Below are 12,881 nucleotides of genomic sequence, written 5' to 3' on the forward strand. Positions count from 1 at the left end.
TTCACTTTGGAACAAGCATTTCATCTTTCATCTGTTCACATCTGTTCCTGTCCTCGGCCTCCTCCTCAGGGGGTACTGGTTGTGTTTGGATGAAGGGATTAATGGACACACAGAGAGAGGTCTGAACTTGGACTCCTACTTCATGGCAGACCTTGGGCTAATGAACTCTGGTTCTGGTGAGCTATCATCATGGAATACAGACTTTGGCAGGGGATTCTGAGGTCATTTGTCCCCACCCCTCTTACTGGACTGCATGTTACCTAAATCGTTTCCAGGAGATGGCTGTCTCTCTCATTTTCACAGTCCCTTAGGGAATGAGAGCAAATGGATTTTTAATTAATTTTTAATAGCTCGTTATACAAAACCAGAACAACCCCCTACTATTCAACAGCCATTTTTCACAAGCTCCTTGTTTCAGCAACACTGTATTTCCATTTCCTTGACCTTTCGCTTACTTTATTCAGCAACCAAATTCTGCGAAGTACTTTCTTAACAATAGCCCTGTTTTAAATGGGGATGACTAATGCTTGTTATTTTTTGAATCTCTTATCCTGTACTTGGATCGTGCAGGAAAAGACAAACCTGTGTTGAGCGCTGACCTGGACAGTTTCCTCATTTGGATAATGTGGATAATGGTATCTACATTTTGCTGTGGTTATTTTCATTATCTGTGTAGTGCACATAGAGCACCAAGCACAGTACTAGGCACTTAGTAGGTGCTCAGTACATATTCATGTTCCATCTCTGGGTTTTCTGTATTTGTTCTGTTCTTATCTAGCTACTGTACTTGAGCAAGTCCTTCTTTTGTGATTAGATCTAATATTTTCATTAACCTACATCCCATCAGGTATAGGCATATACCTTTGTCTTTTCTAGAAGTCCCTACAGAATAACAGCTCTTGAAAATTTAATACAGTCATAGTTAGAAGATTGTTTTCACTATCTTCCTTCTTGCCCTTGTGTCTCCTTTCTCTTACCCTCTTGTGGATATTCGTGAAGTTCTCTCCTAAACCACCTTGAATTCTCCCTCCTGGAGAGACTTGCAGACTAGGTTATCTAAGGAAAAGACACCTTTGAAAGAGTTTACAAAATACTCCAGAGTGAAGAGGGTTGGAAATTTCCATTTTCCTCCCATCTCTTAAGATCTGCACTGATACCTCTCTTTCTCTCTGAGGACCTTGATTACCCCAGTCCAGACTCATCTTCTCCTCATTTGAACACCTGTGGCAACAGTTTCAATGCAGTGAATGTGCTGTATCTCTGTTGTTTATAGGTGCCATGTCAAGGAAGCATAATACTACTCTTACAGCATAACAACGAGAAAAGCAGGGTCCCTGTCCTGAAGGAGCACATAGCCTAATGGTGGATACACAAATGCAAATAGAAAATTACAATATAATCTGGTGAGCAGCATCATTGGAAGTGTGTGGAACAAACTAGGAGAGTCTTAGAAATACAATCCTCAGGGTCCCGGTTACCCACAATACATAGGCAGGAAAGAGATCAGGGAGTACACGGCATAATCCCCCCCCCCCCCCCCTTAGCTATGGTGGGCGTCCATTTCTATCCCCTATTCTTTTTTTTTTTTTTTAGATTTTATTTATTTGTTTGACAGACAGAAATTACAAGTAGGCAGAGAGGCAGGCAGAGAGAGAGGAGGAAGTAGGCTCCCTGCTGAGCAGGGAGCCCAGTGCGGGTCTCAGTCTCAGGACCCTGGGATCATGACCTGAGCCGAAGGCAGAGGTTTTAATCCACTGAGCCACCCAGGCACCCCTCTATCCCTTATTCTTAAATAAGCCCTTTTTTCCTTCTTTTCAGTGGTAGCATGAGAAGCTCAAAATAGATGGATATTAATTTCTCCTTCCTGTTCAGTGGATCAGGTTCTTTGTCTCTTTTTTGATGATTCCCTCCTTAGGAGCCAAGAGTTCTCTCTCAACAGAACCAAAAGTTGTGGGGGCATGAAGGAGATACAGTGTGATGGCTTACTGGGGACCATAATGAGAGGCCCATTACCACGTTTGCCCCTTGATTCTCAGACTGGTATTTTGACCATGGATTGGTCAAATGCACATCGTGGAAGACAGCACCACAACTTCACAGCGTTGGCTCCCAGCTAGGGTGGTCACTGAATCTTTGAAAGTCCATTCAACCATTGCACCCCGCCAGCGGCTTCTGGGTGATGAAGTTTGTGGGAAGACCAGTGAATTCCGGGACATGCTCGTTACTGCTCTTCATTTGCTGTGAAATGAGTTCCTTTGTTGGAAGTAATGTTGTGTGGGATACCATGACAGTGAAAAAGGCATTCTGAAATGGAAAGATTTTGATTCTGGTTTAAGCACTGCAGGTACGGAAAGCAATTGCAGAGAAGAAATTGCTCCGTGTGTGTGATGGGGGGGGGGTGCAGTGTAATCAACCACCAGGTGCTATAATGAGGCCCAGCCTTGGTTTCTGATGTTGGCAGGTCGGGAATGTAGCAGTGGGAATATCCACGTCATCTTGGTGAGAGGAAGTCCATGTCAAGCCCCAGCAAAGCCTCCATCTTTGCCACAGTGGTGGCCACAGAGGAGTCCAGAGAGCAAACACTGGGGATATGGGGAAAGGAGTTTACTGGCCTCAACTGAAGGCCATCTAATTTATTTGATTACTGAGAGTCTGCCCTGTAGTAAATACAATTTGGTGAGCATTCAGGCAGAACACACATACCCACTGTGCCAATTTTAAAAGGACTGAACACATGGTGGTTTCCCCTTTCTCACTCCCCTGACCTCTGGATGCTGGAACACCCCAGCCTTCAGTCCTCATATCTTTACTCCATTCACACTCCATCTCCTGGCGACCTAATCTAATCTTGTGTCTTTAAATATCATCTAATTACAGATAATTCCCCAATGGATATTTCTGTCCTAGATTCTCTTGCCTCAACTCCAGACTCATTTATTCAGGTGACTATTGGATTTCTCCATTTGAATTATCTTGGGCACCTCAAACTTCACATTCAAAGTTAAACTTCTAATCTTTCCTCCAAATCTTTCTTCTGTAGTCTTCATCTCATAAAATATCAACTCTGTGCTTCCAACTGCTTAGTCCTGAGCTCTGAGGGTCACCCTCAATTCTTCTTTCATTCATACCACAGAGCCAATTTGTCAGCTCTTCTGCTCGACATTACCTTCAGTTTATATAAACATAATGTCCCTCATGTCCCTTGCTGTAGCTCTGCTCTAACATAAACCATGGTTCACCTGATGATTACAACCAGATCCTAATTTAGTTTTGTTCCCTTCCTGTCTTTTTTGATCCAGTTAAAAGTAAAGTCCTCTATGAAAATCCCCCAGCAGCCCCACATCTCACTCTGTAAGAACTGGAATCCTTACAATGGTTCACATGTTCCAGCAAGATCGAAGTCTCCCAATACCTCCCTCACCTCCTCTTCAGCTCCTCTCTGCTCCAGCCTCATTGGTTTCCTTGCTCTTTCTTGAATATGCCAGGGATCCTCCTGCCTCAGGGTCTTTGCATTTGCTGCTCCACTACCTATAATGTCGATTACCCAGCTACCACATGACCTAACCTCTCGTCTCATTCAAGGCTTTGCAGGAGAGCTGGTTTTTCATAAAGGATGTTCCTGGTTCCTGGTTTTTCATAAAGGATGTTCCTCTTTCATCTTCTCCTTTTCTTTAATTATTCCCCCATCATGTGACTATGTCATTTACTGATTTATTTATTTATCTCCCCTGCCAGAATGTCAAATGTATGAAGGCAAAGAATCTGGCTTATTTTCTTCAATGCTGAATCCACACTACCTGGCAAATAGGAAGCATTCTATATGTATTTGGTTAGTGAATGAGGACAATAATTATGAGGAGTTGGGTGCTACAGTGGACTGAAACATATTTCAGAAGATTCAGTGTTTGTCCTGCTGTGTGTGGGATGAGGATCATGCTGAGGTTCTGTCTTGAACCCCAGAGTTTGTAAAAAGGCCCTTATAAAAAAGCAAGAAAGGGAAGAACAGCTTTGTGGAATTCCACACCTTATATATGACAAAGTTGCTATATTTTGTACAAGATTTTAAATTCATCGCAGGTAGGGACACTCTTTATGTCATTCTTTTTTTTTTTTATAGCAGGTGGATTGGGGAAGAAAGCAACAATTTTTTCTTTTAAAGATTTTTATTTATTTGACAGAGAGAGAGACAGCCAGAGAGGAAACACAAGCAAGGGGAGTGGGAGAGGGAGAAGCAGGCTTCCCGCAGAGCAGGGAGCCCAACACAGGGCTCTATCCCAGGACCCTGGGATCATGACCTGAGCTGAAGGCAGATGCTTAGCCACTGAGCCACCCAGGCGCCCCTCTTTATGTCTTTCTGAATTTGGCATACATCTAGCACAGTTCAGGCTACCAGTTAGTGGCAGACATCCTGGTATTGGAGATCAGTCAGACTTTGGACTGCAAGACCTCAATTTCTGTTCCCTGGTTGGGGGGCGGAATGCTCCTGGAGGTGTGAGAAAGACCCTTGGACTCAGACTCTGCTGGAACTGAAAACTACACTCTTGTAAGTGGTCCCAGAGGGGTCCATTTTAGCATCCTTCTTAGGTTCCCATAGTCAACTACTTCTGGTAAAGAAAGCCACTGTCTTTCCTGTCAACAAAGAACTACTGGGCTATCAGGTAGGAGCAGGAATGAAGGGGTAGGTTGTGAGGGGGATGTGTAGGGAACCCCATGGATTTAAAGGCATCAAGATTTCAGGAAGGCTTAATGAACTAAAGTAATTTTCCTTCAGAGTAAAATTTTACAGGCATTAAAGGTCCTCCCTTCATTGAATGTGCTCACGGGCAAGAGCGTCCTAGTGATTTATGAATTTGCAGATTATGCATTATCCTTTCAGAGGACAGGAATCCCCCCAGGCTGCCTGCCTTCCTTCTGAAGCTGAGTGGTGGTGGTTGGGGGGTGGGGGCGCGGGCAGGTGCAATGCAGGGCTCTGATCTGTGGCCTCCTGTATTGCAGTTGGGGTCTAGAGTAGATGAGTCATTTTTTGGAGGAGCTTAGCAACTCTAGAATCTGAACTCCCCCCTTTGCCCGCACCAAATAAAAATCACTTGGAATGCTTCGCTCCTAAAGAATAATTATCATATTAATAACTCATATTGCCATAGTACAGCTTATAAAGCAGATCAGCTTTCCTTACTTGATTTGAATCAACAACCCTGTGAGGTTGGCAGGGGCAGGTGTCCTTATCCCCATTTAAGGAAATTGGAACAGATTCCAAAAACATAAGTAAGTTGCTCAGGCTCACACAGTAGCATATGGCGAGACTGGGTTTTGGGGCAGCCCTCAGGTTGCTCATGTTCTGTTATTTCCAGGCTGCCATGCAAATCCTGTCCAGGGGACTGATGGCTGGACCCAGAGGGCAAGTGAATCTAGACACAGTGACATTTGGAAGGGTTTTCAGATGGAATAGAGGCTGAGACTTCTTTCTTTGTCTGCAGTTCTGAGTGTGGGTACCTCCTCTCTCATAGGAAGTGGTTGGGAAGAGGGTAGAAAGCTCCCTTGCCCCCACATACCACTTTCTCCAGCTCTGCCAGAGACTTGGACTCCTGAGTTCAAATAGATGATCCTGGAAGCAGCAGGTTGAGGATGACTCTACCTTTCATGTGGACAGCAGCCATTTCTCTTTTGATCACTTTATCACCAAGAATCTTATGCTGTGCTTGGCGTAAGTTGGGAATAGATGAATGGAAGAGAAAAGGGAAATGGGAAATAAAGACATTAGTTACTGCTCTTTGTGTGTCTAAAGAGCAGGTCATTAGCTGAGGGCTGGCCTGAGCATCTGGGGGCAGCAGAAGACAGTAGATGCCTGGGGACAAGAAAAGTGTAGGTGGATGGTCACCGAAGACGGCACCAGCTGATTTTGTAAAAGACTAGCCATGTCCTTTATTGTCACCTTATCATGTAAGTCCCTTATTATAATATAGTCCCTTAATATATTATGTATAGTAAGCCTCCTATTTTAACTAGCCCCTTATATATATTATTTATTAGACAGATATATATATAATATATATATATATATTATATATATACACACATAGTAAGTCTCTTGGTATAATATATTCCTCCCTTGATATCGGCCTCTTCACTCTTATAAAACTTTTCATCTACCCATAGTTGACCTCAGGTTGAGCTTCTTCTCTCTTTCCTGCATGATCCCATTGTCCTCTCTGCCTTCTTTCTCAACCTGGCATTCCCCATGTCTCCAAGTCGTTCGTGTATACATGACATTGCATTCAACCCATGACTGCTCCTGCCCCTCATGGCCCATGCTGCTCTACCTGCGCGCTGCTCCTGGTAACCCCAGTTACTCCTTTCCAAAGGCATTCCTCTCCTTCTTCCCCATCTATCTCTGTTCAATTAAAAACTTAAAGACAGCAAACCAGCTCCATTTTAGTAGATCCAAATTCTTACCATACTTGGAGTTCTGGCTCATGTAATCTTTCCTTTGTGGAGACTTTTCTGGCCACATTCTGTGGACTTAATTGCTTCTTTTCAACTCTTACAGCACATTATCTGTACCTCTCAAATACATTTATCATCTCTTCTTTTATTGTCCTGCATCCATAATTCACTCGGTGGATCGTGTGTGGTGCCTGCCAGGTGTCAGGTGGTGTGCCGTGCATTGGGGATGCGGAGTTGAATGAGACCTGATTTCTAACCTCAGCGAGGCCACAATCTAACAGACAAGTCAGACATACGGAAAAGTCACATGGATCCTATGCGATGGGAGCTATGAGAGGAATAACTGGAGTGTAATTCCAGAGAAGAGATCAGATGCCAATTTAAGGTTGTATGTGGTGTGTGAGTACTCATTTTATATACATAGGCCTTTCTAGCTGTATTTACACACACACACACACACACACACATATCTAGGGACTTCTCTCCACACTCTCTAAATGTGTGTGTCTGTAGGTATATGACATATATATATATATATATATATATATATATATATATATAAAAGATGCTATTTACTCATGAATTATTCCTATTTATTTTCATTTCTCCTGCTGTCTAAAAGCCCCCAGGACTGTAGCCAGTTAGGTCAAAATGAGCTTATTTGACAATTTGTCTAGTTCTTTTCTCATTCCATATCTCCGTTTCCTGTTACCTTCACCCTTGGGTCTTGAGCTCTGGCTCTCTCCTTGAGTCTCAAAGTTTAGCAGGTCCCTGTCTAATTCACTGAAGTGGATCCCAGTAAATATTTGTGAAATTCCATTAGTAAGTGCTCAGCTCCTTGTGGTCAGGGATGTGCTTTTCTCCTCTATGACCGCTCATTGCCTCGCACACAAACAGCTCACATCAACATTTGCAGAATGGAGGAGCATTGCATTAGAGCAGGGCAAGTGTGCTGTGTCCCATGGCGGGAATGCTGGCTCTGTCTCCTGCTAGTGGTGGGCCTTGGGGGGCAACTTGCTTAGCTCCTGGGACTCAGATTTCTCATCTGTAAAACTGTGATATTATGTTGCACTTGCAAAAGTTTGTTGTGAGGATTGAGAAGCACCTAGTGTAGTGTTTATTACATGATAGGGGTTCAGTGAAGGTTTGCTCACTGCTTTTCCTTTGTTGATTTTGACTGTCCACCCTCCTCTGGGGGCATCTGCTGGAGAGGAGTCAAGTCAGGCTTTGCTATGGTCCTGGATTAGCCCTGCTACCCTTCTGTGCTACATGCCATCCACTGGTGATCCCTGTGGCATGCATGCTCATGTCTGCCCCTTCTGATCTGTGTACTTGCCCAGCAGTCTGTGGCTTAGTGGGTTTACTGCATCTGCTTTCAGTTTTCTTCCCTGCGAATTCCCTCCTCTCTGGAGGCCTTTGGAAGGCTCTGAGTGATGAGAGAAGCCAGGGATGGGCAGGTGCTGTTTCATTCTTAGTTTTGTTTGCTTGGCACCAAATATCTAAAAGTTACACGATCATCTCCTCATAGTTCTATTATTGTCCTTCTGTGCTGGCTTCGGGGGAAAGAAAGCTTCCAGCCCCTAATTCTCAGTGTTTGGATCTTTCCTCCGGGGAATGCAGGGGTGATTTTGCTGAGACATCTTCCTCTGACATCTCTTACTGTGTGCTTTCTTTGTAAGGTTCAATTCCATTTAAAGGAAGGGGTCCTTCTCTAAATGAGGGTCTCAACGTGGTGGAAGAGTGGGTCACCGCAGCACAGAGTTGAGAGAGGAATCATGGTGGGATGGGACCTTTCTTGAGTGTGGTTCTCCAGTTACCACAGGAGGATATCTGGACCCTAGCCAGGACCCACCAAGTCAAACCTTCTGGGAGTGGGACTAGACAGTCTGAATTTATAAGGCTTTCCAGTGACAGTTAACCTCCAGATCTACTCATAGAATGGAAGAACAGTGCTCTGGCTACTTGGTCAAGGTCACACTTTATTGAGACTAACTTGAGTCCCGTCATCTCTCTGAGCATCTGTTCCCTCATCTGTACAATGAGAGAAATAGACTAAATGAATACGACGCCCGTCTGAAGACTATGATTTGCCACTAAAACTCCATTATCCTTCATTGACTCAAAAATGATTATTTTTAGGAACCTTTGACATGTTGAGCTTACCTGTTAGGGACACAGAAGAACAACACCAAACCCTGCCTCAGTCTAGTTGAGAAGGCAGATCCTGTGCCAGCCAGAAAGGATCAGGACAGTGTTTGAGTAAGTACCTAGTGATGTAATTCTGTTTTAAGTGCAGTAGGACTTCAGAAGAGTAAGAATTTTGATGGCTGGACTGGTCCTGGGAGGCTGCCTGGAGAAGATGGGCTTCAGGTTGTTTCTTGAACAACAGGTAGGCATGTGCAGCTTCATAAAAGGCAGAGGCATAGATGATACAATGCAGCATGAAAGGAAGCAGGCAGAGATGTGAGAACAGGTGTGGTTTATTTGCAACGCCTTGAGAAACTTGGATTATTAAAGCAGAAGACAGCGTCTAGAGAACTGTGGAAAAGTGGTTGAAGGAGTGTGTGTTTGTGTATATGTGTGTACATCTGTGCATGTGAATATGTGCATGTGTAGTGCCTTACATAACAGGCTCAGGAGTCTGGAGTTCATCCTTAGGCAGAGGGAACCAGCAATGATTTCTGACCAAGAAAGTGCACGAATTGCGACTGTCTACCACGAAGGGAGAAGTAACAGTCATCGAGGTGTGGAAGGATGAGTCTGTCTGGATCCCCCAAGAAGCAGACACGGGCATGAGATTAGATATACAAGAAACATGAGGGACAGGGAAGATGGAGGCAGGGAAGAAGAGGGTCTAAACTTTGAGTAAAGAGACTGATAGAGTAAGAACAGCCCTGAGTTCTTTCCATGTTAGAAGCTCTATTGGTTAAATGGAACTCTTACCCCCTACACCTCTTTCTTCTCTCTATGTGGACTTTGTACTTTTTGGAGATCGTTTGATGTCCATGAAGGCTTGATATTGGGAGAAAATGAAATGGCCTGATTTTCTCCTGCAGAGCTTGGGATGGGTGTTCTGACCTATTTCTAGAAGAGTAGTTTGGAGTTTGTTCATCCAGAATTTGGGTTCACCAGCACATAGCCAACCCACGTTTTTACCTTGTGACTGTGATAATGCCTTTGTAGACAAAAGAAGGTAAAATGAAGGGGAGATGAAGTCTGCTGTGTGTGTGTAGGTGTGTGTGTTAATCCAGAAAACAGGAATTATCACTGCATTCCTAGGCATGTGGTTGGGGAGGGTGGGCTTAAGTCCCTTACTTTCATTAGCCCATGAATTTTATAAATGAGGAAGCTCATTATGAGTGGGAGAGGCAAGATCATTGAGTGCCTGTGGGGAGCAAGTCTCTGCACTGGGTACACAGTCCTTGCTGTTGTGCTGTTTTAAAAGGACAGGTAGTTGGTAGATTTTCCTGTTCTATGAGTAGCCAAGCCATTGATGTTTGTCTCGGCTTGGCTGTTTCTTGCCCACCCACCACTCTCCATCAAGGAGGCTACTCTGAGAAGAGTCCTCCAGTCATGGCCCTGCAGAGAAGTTGAACATCCCAAACCAACTTCCTCACGGACTCTCTCTGACCTATAATGGGCCACATCCTTGCCTTTAATTTCTTCTTAACTTACATAAAGGGAACGGAAATGGTGCTGACCAACCCCCTGGGGTGCTGGATGAGACTAAATCTCAAAGTGAGTGTTCTCTTGTCAGTGAAATGCCATAAAAATGTTCAATATAATGGCTGATTATTTTTCTTTAATCTTAAATAGATACCTAGAATGGGAAAGTTCCATCTTGGTAGCAGAAATTCATTATCTTGGAAAGAGTTTAATGGCTGCTGTGCAAATGAACTGGAGGAAGTTACATTGTGGAATGGGAAGGAGCTGAGAAAAGTGAAATGAGTTGTGCATTAAATTTAGATAAACACAATTACGTGTAACTGGATTATCACGTGTGCAGGCAGGCGCTGTATATTAGGCACCTGCGTTTTGATTAAAATCGATTCAGGTGCACGCGCTTGAAATCCTCGTAGATTCTGAGTCATGCCTGAGCCACTGCCCAGGCACATAAGGGGCAGGCAGAGAAACGTCTGGTATCCTGGTCCCCCGCTAGAGACATTTAAAGGCATAGGACCAGACTGAGACCATTTCAGGAAACTGCTAAGACTATTACAGAAAGTCCCGCTCTCTTTCATGTACAGCTTCCTTCTGGGTTTCTTCATTTCAGCTGAGTCAGGAAAGTGGTCCTGGAGCCCAGCGCAGTCCAGTGACTTGTTTATTCCATGACAAGGACAGATGCCTAATGGTAGATGGCAGATGATACCAGAGGATGTTGGGGACTGGGCCTGCCTGTTGTTCACATTTCTGTGGCTGTTGAGGCCTTAGTGATAGAAACACAATCTCTTTGAACCTCTCTGTAGATGGGTAGAATTAGGCCCAGTTCTTTCTTACCCTTTTAGGTCCAAGTCTGTAAGTCAGAGTCATCTTCAGATCAAAAGCGAGCCCAGCCTCAGATCCCCAGAGGGCCCTAGGAGTGATCAGAGCCAGCCGGCCAGTCCTTGCCTTGAAGGAGGACAGATGCAGAGATACAACTGTCGATACCCAGTTAATTCCTGTTGGCATGTTTTATTTCAAATGCAAAGCGTCGTCAGGATTAAAATAAATGCTACTAGTTACAGGGATGCATTAAATTAATAATTGTTTTCCCTCGCTTGATCCTATAATACCCCTCCACTCAAGGGATAAACACTAAGCCCTCTGGGTGGTTTGAGATGCACTGTATATTGTTACACAAACTAAAGGAAGCTTCCTTTTTTCTCCCCTTTTGTTCCTCTCCTCTGCCCTCCGCCCCATCCCCATTGCAGGTGATACTCATCCTGACGAAGCTGTATGACTTCAATCTGGGGAGCGTGACTGAGAGCTCGCTGTGGAGGTAAGTGGATTACAGGTTCTTAACAAGCTACTCTGGCCCCACTCACTTGAAGAATGCCAGCCACACGGCTGGGAAGCATGTTTTGGAAGAGACAGAAAACAGCCCTCCTCCTGGAAGGCCTCTTTCATGTCCAGGGTGGAATGGATGGCCCCACTGGCGAATTCCCCTAGCACTCTGCTTATCTCTTTCGGGGCCTGTCGCACCTTCTGCTGGGCATCGCTGTTGCTTTTGCATTCCTGCCATGTCTCATTCTGCTTGACCAACGCACGTCTGATTGGAGACATCAGACGAGTCTGCCCAGAACAAGGAGAACCTGCTGGAGGGAGGATTCTTGCCTTGGGTGTGAGTCTTGGCCCAAGGACCGTTTCTAGTCCTTTGCATCTGTGAGATTCTGTGGTTCTTACCTCTGCTTGTGGGAATAGACACGTGGGGATCAGGTCCACACAGTGGCCTTTGTGGGCTCCTTTGGAAAAAAAAAATATATATATATGTTAGTAAATTTAATGTACATATTTAATAAATATTCAATAAATATTCACCAAGTTTATGTATTTAATGAACGTTTACTATACATTTAATTTCATATATATTAAAATGTATATTGGTAATACATATGTTTTAATATAGGGAAAAATGTATATTTTACAACAACATTGGTATAAAGATAAATGTACTAATATAGTATATGAAAACTTGTTTCAGCCTAAAAGTTCATCAGAATCTTGCCATTTGCATTGATGTGGATAGAACTAAAGGATATTATGCTAAGTGAAATATGTCAGTCAGAGAAAGACAAATACCAGATGATTTCATTCATACAGAATTTAAGAAACAAAACAGACGAACATAGGGGAATGGAAGGAAAAATAAAATAAGGTAAAGACAGAGAGGGAGGCAAACCAGAAGAGACTCTTAACTCTCAGAAACAACTGAGGGTTGCTGGAGGGGAGGTGAGTGGGGGATGCATGGCTGGGTGATGGGCAGTAGTAATGAGGGTACGTGATGTAATGAGCAGTGGGTGTTGTATGCAACTGATGAATCACCAAAGTCTGCCCCTGAAACCAATATTAAGCCGCATGCCCATTGCACCAACTGGTTAAGTCGGCTCTGATGGCATGCTGGTCACAGGGGACAGGGAGGAGGACGTGGGTGGGTTCGATCAGAGAGAGCTTGAATGAAGCCATGACATGAGGCATTGCTCTGGGTGAGAAGTATCAGCACACTCGCCCTTCCGTACGGCGCACACGCACCTGCACACACGCATATGCACACGTCCTCACTGCCAGCAGTCACACAGGGCAACGGCAAATGGCATCAGTCACCATGAGTCGGCTCTTCACACTCTGGAAAGGCTGTGTATGTCCATCCTGTTTGCTTCATCATTGGTAAATCCTGGGGAGGATGCTGTCCCCAAAGGCCATTCACCTGGCTGTGTCATCATCCCAGAGTCCTGTCCTGA

General features: G+C 44.3%; 1 protein-coding gene across 2 annotated transcripts in view; it reads left to right on the top strand.

Annotated features, from left to right (window-relative positions):
• SORCS3 (sortilin related VPS10 domain containing receptor 3) overlaps positions 1 to 12,881 on the top strand; it is a 603,811-nt gene that overhangs the window by 161,190 nt on the left and 429,740 nt on the right. For both annotated transcript variants that reach the window (XM_046028096.1, XM_046028098.1), the window contains exon 2: positions 11,355 to 11,422. In XM_046028096.1, the coding sequence (XP_045884052.1) occupies positions 11,355 to 11,422 (68 nt within the window). The remainder of the gene's footprint in view (positions 1 to 11,354; positions 11,423 to 12,881) is intronic.

This window comes from Meles meles, chromosome 13 (assembly GCF_922984935.1).
Source record: "Meles meles chromosome 13, mMelMel3.1 paternal haplotype, whole genome shotgun sequence".
NCBI lineage: Eukaryota > Metazoa > Chordata > Mammalia > Carnivora > Mustelidae > Meles > Meles meles.